Genomic DNA, 12,574 nt, shown 5'->3' on the forward strand with positions numbered 1-12,574 from the left:
AGGAGAGAACTGACTCCCAGAAGTTACCCTTTGATCTTTACATGCTACCCATGCTAAATAAATAAAAAATTTAAATAGCAACAACAGTAAATAAAGGTTATTAACTTCCTGCTTTCTGGGTAGCTCCCCCCCTTTTCTCATCTTGTGGTTTCAGTATCTTTCTACACCATTTCTAGCACTACACTTTTCAGTTCGGAGTCATTGCAATGGGTTGTTTTCTTGGCAAGACAAAGATTCACATATTTCCTCCTCTAGTAGGAAAGAAACTAATCAAAGCTATCAAACTATCATTTTTGGGTACCCTCTGAATAGCTGATGGAGTAAATTCAAATGCCTTTGGCTGATCTTGGCCCCTTGTCAGTAATCCTATGCCTGGCCCATGTATATCTCATTTCCTAAGCCACCTCTACTGCATCCTTGACTGCTTGAGTCTCTGCAGACCTGCATTTCCCCGTGTATATGTGACCACACTACCTGCACCACCAAACTGCCTTCCACACTGGAATGCCTCTCAGTGTATTAACCTGTCTCCCCTAACTGGGAGCCCCCAGAAGGCTGGGCACAGACAGTGCTTGCACACTGGTACCAAGCAGATGCGTACAGAATGCAATAGCACAGAAAGTCACAGGCAGAAGTGAGTTGCTCTGCCAAGCCTCAGGTACAAGGGCTCAGGTGGGATCTTCTTTGCACATAGCGCCCTAATGTGTACGAGGGCACAGAGACTAGGGACTCAAGAGGGAGGCTGAGGCCTACCCTGGACGAGGACCTGGGGCACAGAGAAAACAGGAATATTGGGTACCAGGAAGCTTTAATGAGCCAGAGCACCTCTTTTCTACCCTGCCCCTCCCCCCTCCCCGTCCTCCTTCAGTTCTGGACAGGTCCAGCCTGTCCGAGGATGTGGATCTCTTCAGCTGAAAATGCTACTTCTGTCCCCTCAGCCACTCTAACTTCCTCCGAAGGTCTGGGGGCAACTTCGCTCCTGCTGCCAACAGTTCTAGAAGCCTCTGTTTGGGAGTCTTGGTGAGTAGGAAATTGCAGGGAACGGGGCCCTCTTCAAAGGTGACCCGACAGTGTTGTTTAGCTGTATGATAGCCTTCAGCACTGGCTGTCACGACATAGTCCCCAGGCGTCAGCAGCCGCCAGTAATCTCCACCCCAAGCTGAGAGAAGACAAAGGGTAAGGTCAGGCCAGGTTCAAGAATCTTCAACCTCTGACCAGTCAAAAGCCCCCCACCCCCACCCCGCTCCTCTCTCTGCTGCAATACCTGTTGTAACGTCATGGTTAATGCCTTCCACAGCGATGACAGCATCTGCAATCCCGAGCTCTGTGTCTTTGTCCCGTACAACTCCGGTAATGCCCATGCGCACCTGTATAGCAAAGGAGATGTAAATGCTTTTCTTTAATTTACTCTTCTCTCATATATTACATCCTGTCTGTAGTTCCTCCAACCCCCATCCACTCCTCTTTCCTTTCGGAAAGGGGCAAGCATCCGAGGGATATCAAGTTGCAATAAGACTAGCCACCTCCCTCATGGTAAGGCTACACAAGACAACCCAACAGGAGGAAAAGGGACCCCAAAGCAGACAAAACAGTTCAGGGACAACCCCTGCTCCCACTGTTAGGGGTCCCATAAGAACACCAAGCTACACAACCATAACATACATGCAGAGGCCTAGGTCAGACACCTTCAGGCTCCCTGATTGTCGGTTCAGTTCCTGTGAACCCCTAGGAACCCAGGTTGGTTTTGTTTCTTGTTGTGTCCTTGACCCCCTCTGGCTCTTACAGTTCTTCCTTCCCGTCGTCTGCCTGATTCCCTGAGCTCTGCCTAATGTTTGAAGGCTTTTGTTTAAGGCAAAGTCTCCATATTTGGTCCAGGCTATCCCTGAGCCTGATTTTCTTGCCTCTACTTCCCAAGTTCTGGAACTACAGGTGTAGGCCACCTCAGTCTGTAGAAAAGTTTATCAAAACCTTGAGGTGGATGTAAACCTTCAAGTTTGAGACTAGTCTAGGCTACATGGTGAAACCCTGTCTTAAAAGCAAGAAACAAACAAAAAATTTAAAGGTGACTTTCCTTTATGTAAGAGTGACTTCGACACCTTTCTGGCCGTTGCCTTATAAGCCTGATAAGGTGGCAGTCTAGCACAATCCTAGATGACAAACTTTGTATTAAAATTGTCTAATTGCTAATTTACACCTGATCTTTGGACTTTCTGTAGTGTGGTGGTACTCTTATTAGGTTTCTGGGTGTGTTTATGTGTGTACACATGTGTGTACACGTGTGTGTGCACACGTGCACATGCACACTTGGGTGCACGCTCACCCACGCCTGGAGGCCAGGAGAGGCTCTAGATGCTCTATTTCTGTAAGGCAGGGTCTACCCTTGAGGCTGGAGCTCACACTTCACTAGGCTGTGAAGCTCAGCAGTTCGTGTCTATGCCCAACTCCGAGCTGGGGTTGCAGGTATTTATGCGGATGCTTAGCTTCTAACATGGGAATGTCAATCCTCTTTTAAAGATGTTTGTTGATATGTTTATTTTGGTGTGCCCATGTTTGTAAGTGGGTACACACATGCCAAGGCAAGTGTATGGAGGTCAGGGAGCACGTAGCAGACAGTACTCTTCTCCCGTGACGTGTGTTCCAGGGGCTGGAATTTGGTTGTTAGCCTGCTCAGCAGGAACCTCACCTCCTGAGCCATCTCACCCCGGGAAGATGTCTTTAATAGAAGCCATGATGCTGTTACTACAGAACCACTCATAGGGATCTTAGTCCCTCAGGAATGTAACATTTTGTGCCAAGGCAGTTTTCCCATCTGACTAATGTCTTTTCTGAGAAACGCTATCCTGACAATGACAGGCTTGTGACAATTCTAGGGGCCACCCCTTAGCCTCAAGTCGCTTCTAGTTCTGTTGGCTTCTAACATCTGAAACCACCCTACTAGCAAATTGCACTTCCTATTCTAGATCATTCCAAACAGATGTCACATGTGGCCCACAGCGTAGTGGAAATCCGATGCCAGTTAAGATGGCTGGTGCCCCAGTTCTTTAAGGTGCAACTCCAAGACTGGCCAGGAGTAAGTAATTCAGGCAGGCTAGGAAGTGGGACTTAGATCCCACCTGCTCCAGGTAGGTGAGAAGAGCGTCTTTGTTGTTTTCCCACTCCTGAGGTAGCTCCTTCTCATGAGGGAACTTGTCACAGGACAGCTCCACCGTGACCTCAAAGCAATTGGTGTGTAGGTAGCTGAAGTCGTTCATGCCTGGGGATACCAAAGACACTGGAGTGTTAAGTGGGTAGATGGGGGCCCCACTTTCCCAGGGCTCTTGAGAGACACTCGGGGTAGGGATTGACAGTAAGTGCTGTACATCACGAAAGACTATTATGGGATAGGTGGTTATGGAGACAGGACTAATGCCACATACTCCCCGGAACCGTGTGCCAGTCGGCTCCATTGATGACATTGCCATGCAAGGAGAAGTCCTGGCTATGACAAGGTCGGCGATCGGTGTCCTGCATGGCTCTATTTGTGCCAGCATAGACAGTGCTGAGCCAGCGGAAGACGGCATCATCCGGTGTGGGAGTGAGTTCACGAGCAGCCCACGGGGTCCGAGTCATGTCGAAAGGATAGGACACCACAAGCTCACCCCCGTGGAGGTTGGCACTCAGCACGAATGGAATGCGCTTCATCCATTTGATCACTGCCCATGTTTCAGGAGCCACCTGGACAAGGGGAAGGGAGGATGGTCTACACAGAGACAAGGGGGCCTTAGGTGGCCTTCTACCGCTGCCCCAGAATACTCACAGTGGCATTGGGCAATGTATAGTAGGTAGGCAGTGGCAGGTGATGGTTGGGGACAGTATGGGGTACCAGTCCATCATCTTCTGCATACCACAGTTGTGTGTTGAGGTCAGCAAAATTGTGGTTAAGGTCAATGCCCTGGTGCGTCCAGCGGCCCTCTGCCCAGCCCACCAGCTCTGAGCCCTGCCAAGAAAGGGCCTTGTTCAAGTCAAGGGAGCTCTGGGTACCATGCAGGAGAGATGGGAAGGCCTTCGTGCCAGGTGACTTACCTTGTGGTAGGCAGTCTCATAGCCATCAGGATTCATGGAGGGTAATAGATGAATTCGAGTCTCGGTGAGCAGCCGAGTCACTCGTGGGTCCCCTCGCAGGAACTCACGACACAAGAACTGCATCAAAAGCAGAAGCAACTCCCGGCCCAGGGCCTCGTTCCCATGCATACCAGCCACATAGCGAACCTCGGGCTCTCCTGGAAACACACGGAGGCTTAGAGTTAGCTCGCACCACAGTCTGCCCTGTGCCCACCTCTTCCCATGCCATTGAGCAGTACCCAGCTCGTGCTCCCCTGGATGGTCTGACATTTCCATCACATAGAGCTTCAGGCCCTGGTGGCTCTTCCCGATGCTGTAGATGCGGGTGATGTTGGGGCACTGCTCATTCACCTCTTTCATCAACTGGGAAGCAGAGAGGAGCACGAGGCAGTTACATGCAGAACGTGCGTAACCCAGGAAAGACTTACAGAGTTGATGGTGGTCCACAGAGATGGGAGCAACATAGTATGATCCAGAAAAGGCGGAGCAGCTGGGGGAGGGCGGGGCGCAGCAAAGGGGTGGTGTCGTGACAAGGGTAATTGAATTGGAACAGAACTTAGAGATCAAGACAAGTAGGACAAAGGGGGACACAGAGACAGGGCATTCATGGGTAGTCATAGCCAGTTTGCCCCGGCGGGAAGGGGATAGGCAGGCTTCCTTCCAGGGTCATGGGAGTTAATCTGACCTTCCTCATAGCTTTATAATTGTGATGCCGGAAGTCCAGAGAGTCAGATGATCCTAGTGTATGGGCCTCAGGGAACAGGTCATTAGGATCTGGTGGAAAGTGAGTTCCAGATAAAAGGTTAGTTCATAGTAAAGGATGTTCCTGAAATCAGGCCCTGACATACAGCCTTTGCCCAGATGCCCACCTGAGACTGGACAGGCCAGGATCTCTGCCCGGAGGCAAGGCGCACCTCCCTGGAACCAGGTCTGAGGCAGCAGGCGAATGAATCGAGCCACCTGAGGCTCTGGCAGAAGGTTCAGCACTGGGGTCTCCGCGTCTGAATTGGCAGGAAATACCTGGGGATATGGAAGGCCTTGCTGAGGCTGCCCAGACCTGACGCTGGCTCCAGATCCAGCAAAGGAATTAAGGCTCTCATACTCACAAGCCAACCCTCCCTGGCGGGTACAGCTGGAGACATGCACTCTATTAAATGTGGACCCCCATTTCCACAGCGCCTGCCAGTGGGCAACCTTGGGCAGCTGTGTTTTCTGGCATGGTCTCAGTTCATTAAAACAACATACCCATTCTGGAGTATTGTACCAAGGAGGTCCATGAGATAGGAAACCAGAGCCATGAACAGGCAGGAAGTCAATAATCCCGCTCATGGTCAGGAGGGGTGTCCCAGAAAGAAGATGAAGCACCAGCCCCATGGTGGAATTAATAGGTCTATCCCAAAGGAGCTACTGCTTGGTAAATAACTTCCCTGTGAATGCACAAAGTCCTGGATTTGCACTTTAGCACTGTAAAAGTCTCCAGCTTTCTCCTGGAGTCTATGTGTGTGTGTCTGGTTTTTATTTGCAGAGGATTCTCCCCTAGCCCAGCACCCTAATGAACTGGTCCCGAACTCTATGGCGTCACTCACCATGTCCATCCCACTACTGTTCCTACTCATCCACCAGCTCTGACTGTCATTGCTGAACTGGACCTTGAATGATGTGACCCAGTCATACCTGCATGTAGAGATACAGAAATATTGGTGTCCCAGAAGAGCCTCTGTGGCACTTCTATGTCTGGCCACTAACAACTTCCAGGCTAAGCGTTGGCCAGCCTCACCTCCACACAGAATTTCTGCCCTGCGTAACAATTCCTGAGAAGCGGGCAGGACTCCTGGCGTCCACCTGAAGCCAAGGCTCATTATCTTGTTGCTCGGCACACCAAGCCCCGTCGTACAGGTCACCATCCTCCAGACCTGACTGTGGACACAAGATCATCGTGATCAAGCCCAGGTGGGCCGTAGAGAAGAGGGAGGATGGGGGAGAGAAGGAGCTGGTCCTAAGCCTGTGCTTCCCTACCCCTCGATCTGGCTGAGCCAGGGTTGCCAACCTGGATATTGAGCCGTCCTCGGTGTGGTCCAAGACCGAAGGACTGGCTGCTGGAGGCCTCCAGCTGACTATCTGAGACCCGCAAGGACTCAAGGCCTAGAGGGGGACATCCTGGGATAAGGACAGAACAGGGAGACAGGATTAGTAACCAAAGAAGAATGAGCCTAAGCTTGTTCATTGGCTGGGCAGGGCCCGGGGAAAGGCGATACCTGGTTCTTGTTTCTCAGGGAGAGTGGGGGTCTTTGCTGGGTGAGTGGTCACCAAAGGCCTGGCCGTCACCAGAGGACCAGGCTGCCTTAGCTTCTTTCGCTTCTTGACAACGATCTTTTTCTTCTTGATGACTCGCAGTCGGACATGCTGTTCTGAGGTCTCTAGGGTACCAGAGGAGAGAAGGATGTCATGAAACACAGACGGAAAGGTCTGTTAGCCCAGGAAGGCATCTGAGCATATGGGACACTTACAACAATTACCAACATCCTAGCATGGCATGCAAGGCCTGTTATCTCACCCCACCTGCCTTTTTTAGTCACTTCTTCAGTTCTTCCTTCTTAACACAATTGCATCGTTGGCCAGCATCCCCTCTGACTCTCTGACCCAGGGGAGAGCAATGTCGAGCCATTAGAGACTGGTCACTCTGAAGATCTGAAGTTAGTTTTTAACTAACTTTAGGCCTTGCCCTGGTTGTTCCTCTCCGGCAATACTACCTCCCACCTCTAATTTTGCACCTACCCCCATCATCCTCCAAGCCTTCCTTATCTTCAGACTAGGCCTCGGGTCTTGTCCTGAAGTCCGTGTTTGGCCTACCTCCTGGCCTCAAAGCTCCCAACTCTGAGGAAGAAGTTGGGAGGCCAGTCTGCCTGTGCGAGTCAGGAGACTGCGATCTTTTCCTCACGCAGCCTCATCGCCCTGTCTTTTCCCTACAGTCCTTGGTCTTAAACCCTATTCTGCTTAGGCTTACTCTGCCCCTTTTAGTCTGGTGTCCCTTCACCTTTCCAGATTCTGGCCTCAGTTTCTTCATTTGTGAAGAAGGGAGGCTGGAGTCAGGGCAGCCAGCATCCCGCTGGGCCTGCCCCACGACTGCTGACTAGGTCTGACCAGAATGAGGCTGCTGAGTTAGCAGCCATTGCCCAGGGCTGTGTGCGTCCTGTTCACAGGACAGGCTGGAGGACCCAGCTGGGGAGTGGGTCTGACCTGCCCAGCAGCCGACCATGGGACCCAGAGCTCACCATTTGCCTTTGTGGACGGCTGTGCAATGCTGCTATGTGGGGCCAGGGTTGAGCCCGGCGTCAGGCCCAGCACTGAGGCGCTGGGCGCCCCCAGCCCCAGACCGACGGAAGGCGCAAAGGCGGTCACAGCGAGCAAGAGACCCCACATAGCGGGAAGGATCGGCAGTCGCACTGTGCCGAGACTCTCGGTGGGTTCTTTTCTTCCTGCGGGCGTCTGCGGAGCCCCCCGCCCCTTCCTGCCTCCCCGCCCTCCGCCGCCCCACGCCCCTCTGCAGCCTCCGGCCCGCCCACAGCCACTCGCCGGAATCCGAGGTCTTAGGAGAGGGGAGGGCAGGCTGCGGAGAGCGGTGAGGTCCTCCGGGAGCGGCCCACACTGGTGAGCCCCGAGGACCCCCGGGGGCCGCAGGCTGGGGCCCTGGAACCCAGCCTCACCGGTACCCGGCCCTGCACAATCTGCAAAGCCACCGCACATTCGGTTGACTGCGCGCTCCCATCCCACTGCAGGCACCTATGCCAGGCGCTCTGCACGTGGTCTGAATTTTAGTCAAACTTCAGTTTACAGGCTGGTAAACTGAAGCTTGGAGTGGGCCTAGCTGACGTGGCCAAGGTAACAAAACTGAGAACTTTGGAAACTACAACCTGGGAGGAAAATCCATCTAGAACCTCGGGTGCCTTGCTGGGGTAGAAAGACAGCAGGAAAGCAGTAGTGGTGGGAGGTCAGAGTTGTGGGATTGGGGTGAGGGGTCCTCCATTAAACCTAAAGATAATCCAAGGGTGCAAAGAGAGGTGGCGCTTCCTCCTGGTTCTGCCTCCTTTCTTCTTCCCTCTATGGGCTGCCACGTTTTGGGGTTACATAACTCGAGGAAGGCAGCCAGAGCTGATAACGGGAGGGCTGGCGGCAAGAACCATGAGGCCAAGTCTTAATGGGATTCCTGCTCTCCCCGTTCCACCTCCTCCCCTCTTCCTCTCACCCTGCTCCAGGAGTTCTCAGATCTGTCTTCCCCAGGACCCCTCTAGGTTCCCCACACCCCTGAGTCACCTGCCCAAAGGAAAGGCCTGTGCCTCTGGTGCTTCTTTTGCCTTCGCTACAGTCCCCCTAGAAGTGTCACCCACAAGTGGCTGGGAACCCTAAGCAAAAGGTTGTAGGGCTATGGTCTATGTAAATGACTTGAATAACCTCAAGTCAAGTCAGCACCTTTCCAGCAGCATAAACAGAACCAGTCTGGTGGAAATGCATGGGGCCAGGTGTGGGGCTCCTGAACTGAGGCCACCTCCTGTAAGGGCCCACTCCACTCCATGGGAGTAAGCCCTGCCATCTGGTCCAACTGTGCCTCTCCAGAAGGAGGGTCAGAGATCTCTGAGAAGGGGGTGATCACTGAGGACCAAGTCCCATCTTGGTGCCCCCACCAAAGCAGCAGTGCTAGGCCCAGCTCACCAGAGAGGCATAGAGAAATTTAAGGGTGACTCTTTGTTCTACTCTCTGTTGTCATGATAAAAAAAACTCTGACAAAAAGCAACTTAGGGAAAGCAAGGATTTATTTCTGATTACAGGTTCATTCAGGGAAGTTGAGGCAGAACTCAAGCAGGTACTTGAGACAGAAAACAGACGAAACCCTGCTGGTTAGCTATTAGGGCCCTGCTTAGCTAGCATTCTTATATAGGCCAGAACCACTGTTTAGGGAATGGTGCTGCCCACAGTGGGCTAGGCCCTCATACACTGATTAGCAATCAAGACAATCCTGCGTAGGCTGATCTCATCTCTGTGTTTCCTCAGTTAGGTTTTCCTCTCTGATGTGTCAAGTTGATAATAAAAGCTAACAGGATATATTTTTAAAGCACAGACTTTCTGAACATGGGGCCAATGCACACAGGCAAGACCCTGCTTCCTTGACTTGCAGGCCACTATCTGAACAGATTGAGGGCTTCTGGGCTTCCAGCAGAAAACCCACACTCAGCCAAGTCTCAGAAAGCTCTAAAAGAGAGGAGAGACAACAGAAATACCAACAGCAGTACATCTCAGACTGAACTCTACTCCCTTCTTCCAGACTCTTCCTCAGAGCTCTTGTATGCCCCTCTCAGTCCCTGAACTACTCATCATCTCCTCACACACATGTCCTGCTAAGCCTTTGGTCCAGGCCACTTGGTACTTGGAGACACAAAGGCAGATCAAAAGACCATGACTCCAGGGACACAACAGCGAGTTCATATTCGGTCACCTACAGGGCCTGGTTTCTATCACCAAGAGTCACATGGAGGATCTTTGGATATCACAGGGCAAGTGTATGTTTCAGGGAACAACCTAGTAGGACGGGTGGGGTCAAGAAGAGCTCAAAGATGGCATGAGCAGGACAGCAAACCTCGCTCTCTAAATGAAACGTTAAAGAATCTGACGAATAGGGGTTGGGGATTTAGCTCAGTGGTAGAGCGCTTGCCCAGCAAGCGCAAGGCCCTGGGTTCAGTCCTCAGCTCCGGAAAAAAAAAAGAATATGATGAATAAATAAAATTCTGATTCCATTTCATCTTTTTCATTATATGTACGTAATCTTTTTCTATGTAGGAAGCACCAGTAATTCTAATTTCACATACACTATGATCTGGTAGGACTCTATGAGTTCTATATAGCCCAGTGCCTTAGTTAGGCTTTTATTGCTGTGCAGAGACAAGATGAACATGGCAAGTCTTACAAAGGAAAACATTTAATCGGGGCTGGCTAACAGTTCAGAGGTTTAGTCCATTGTCACCAGGCAGGAAGCATGGCGGTGCACAGCAGAAATTGTGTGAAAATTCTACATCTGGATCTTCAGTCATCAGGAAGAGGCTGCTTACACTGGCTGTGGCTTGAGCACCTGAGACCTCAAAACCAGCCTCCTGGGCTGGGAAGATGGCTCAGTGGTTAAGAGCATTGACTGTTCTTCTAGAGGTCCTGAATTCAATTCCCAGCACCCACATGGTGGCTCACAACCATTTGTAATGACACCTAGTGTCCTCTTCTGGTATATAGGTATACATGCAGGCAGAATGCTGTATACATAATAAATCTTAAAAAAAAACAAAAAACCCCCAAAACAAAACCAGCCTCCTAGTGGCACACCTCCTACCACGAAGAACCTATTCCAACAAGGCCACATCTCCTAATAATGCCACTCCATATGGCCTATGGCAACCATTTTCTTTCAAACCACCCTCCTAGACTGATGTCTAGACTCTATGTACCAGGGATGACCTTGGGCTTCTGAGCCTCCTGACTCTGCCAAAAGAATGCTGGGAGTACAAGTGTGCACAGATTACCGCATCCAGTTTATTAAAAGATTTATTAAATGATTTAGGCACTCTGATCCTCCCTGTTTGGCCATGTTGGGCACTGGTCACTAGGGCTGCTTTAACTCTGGTAAGGTTGCCTCGATGACCTCAACTACATGGTCTGCACGTTTCAGTAGGATTCCACCCATGGCCAGTTCCTTGGAATAATTAAGGCTGAGAACAGGAAATTTGTCATCAATGGGAAGACAGTTTCTAGCTTCCAGGAACAGGATCCTGTCAGCACCAGATGAGACGATGCTGGTCCCAAGTATACTGTGGAGTCAACTGGCATCTTCACCATGATGGAGAAGGCCAGGGTCTACTTGAAGGGTGGGGGCAAAAGTGATCATTCTGCCCCTTCTCCTGTTGCCCCCATGTTTGCGATGGAGTGAACCATAAGAAGTACCACACTTACTCAATCAAGATTGTCAGCAATGCTTCCTGTGCCTCCGAATGCTAGCCTCCCCCCTCTCCAGCCAAGGTCATCCATGACAACTGTGGTATCCATCATAGGGGGACCACAGCATGACATCACCACCACCCAAAAACTCATGGACAACCCCGCTGGGAAAGGCATGATGGTTGTGGCACTGCCAGAACATCATTGCTGCATCCACTGGCACTGTCAAGGTCATAGAAAAGGGCAAGCGAGAGCTGAACAGGAAGCTCACTGGCGCGGCCTCCCATGTTCTTTCCCACAATGTGTCTGTTGTAGATCTGACCTGCTGCCTTAAGAAAGCTGCCAATCAGGGGCTGGGGATTGAGCTCAGTGGTAGAGCGCTTACCTAGGAAGCCCAAGGCCCTGGGTTCGGTCCCCAGCTCCGGAAAAAAAAAAAAAAGAACCAAAAAAAAAAAAAAAAGCTGCCAATCTTTCTTCTGATCTCTGCGGGTACCAGACATGCCATGACACTGTCATACATGCGGGCAAAACACTCATACACAGAAAATAAATTTAAATTGTTTTTAAAAGGTAGTAAAGCAGGCATCCGAGGGTATTTGGGGCTATAGTAGGAGAAGCAGGCTGTTTCCTGTGACTTTAACACTATCACTCCTGACGCTGGGGCTGGCATCGTTCTCAATAACAACTTTGTCAAGCTTGTTTCTTGGTATGAATTCAGCTACAACTGCAGGGTGGTGGAGCTTAGGGGTCACCAGCCTCCGAGGATTAAGGAGCCTTGGACCACCAACCACAAGAACAAGAAAGGGAGAGAGGTCCTTGACTGCTGGGGAGTTTTCATTCCAGGCCCCCAAGAAGAAGTGGGGAGCTTGAAGCCCTACTCCCTTGAATGACTTGGTGAAGTTCACTTCACTACACCAGGGAAAAAAAAGTTTTGCAAATTTTTTTTCTATTTGAAGTTTCTAAAACTAACTTTCAAATATTCTTCCTCTATTTTTGTGAACCCTTTCTAGTTTCTTGAGGGTTTTGTTTATTATCCTGCTTTCTGGACAGGTTCCTAAACAGTTCTCCCAGGATTAGCTCTGCCATCAATGAATTCTGCTGACAGTTTTGACTTCCTCTAACCGATCATGGAGTTGCTTCATTTCCAAGCTGTGGGTGACTAAGTAGCCATCGGGGAATTTCTCCCTCCTATCCCTTTCCTCAACTCGTGATTCCATCATATTTAATGAATTAACACTGTCTTGGTGAATCCATCTTCAGATGACAGAGCTGCTCTTGCTCAATGGTTTATCAGAATTCCCAGGAGTGGTTATACTAATGGTCATGGCTTAGGACCAAGAAAGCTGCAGGTAGATTAAAACCAACAGTAGAACAATGTACATTGGAGTGAGCTTCCGGTTGTTTATCTGAAAACGGAATCAGGTAGGCAGCACTTACTCCTCCCAGCTGTGTATATGACAGTGTTTACCAAGTTCTGTCAGTGAGAGAAATTCACTGGACC

The 12,574-nt window shown here is 50.6% G+C and overlaps 1 protein-coding gene across 1 annotated transcript; it reads right to left on the minus strand.

The window, feature by feature from the left end:
• Nucleotides 1-790: 790 nt before the first annotated feature.
• Nucleotides 791-7,589, minus strand: Cpxm1 (carboxypeptidase X (M14 family), member 1). Its single transcript, NM_001106511.1, has 14 exons — nucleotides 7,374-7,589; nucleotides 6,357-6,518; nucleotides 6,149-6,258; nucleotides 5,879-6,018; nucleotides 5,688-5,775; nucleotides 4,971-5,121; nucleotides 4,787-4,875; nucleotides 4,341-4,464; nucleotides 4,063-4,259; nucleotides 3,797-3,976; nucleotides 3,417-3,714; nucleotides 3,114-3,253; nucleotides 1,265-1,367; nucleotides 791-1,159 (listed from the first exon to the last, which is right to left on the minus strand). The coding sequence occupies exons 1-14, from the start codon at nucleotides 7,519-7,521 to the stop codon at nucleotides 921-923; spliced, it is 2,169 nt and encodes a 722-aa protein (NP_001099981.1). The 5' UTR covers nucleotides 7,522-7,589; the 3' UTR covers nucleotides 791-920.
• Between the last annotated feature and the right edge of the window lie 4,985 nt (nucleotides 7,590-12,574).

This window comes from Rattus norvegicus, chromosome 3, assembly GCF_021556685.1.
Source record: "Rattus norvegicus strain SHRSP/BbbUtx chromosome 3, alternate assembly SHRSP_T2T, whole genome shotgun sequence".
NCBI lineage: Eukaryota > Metazoa > Chordata > Mammalia > Rodentia > Muridae > Rattus > Rattus norvegicus.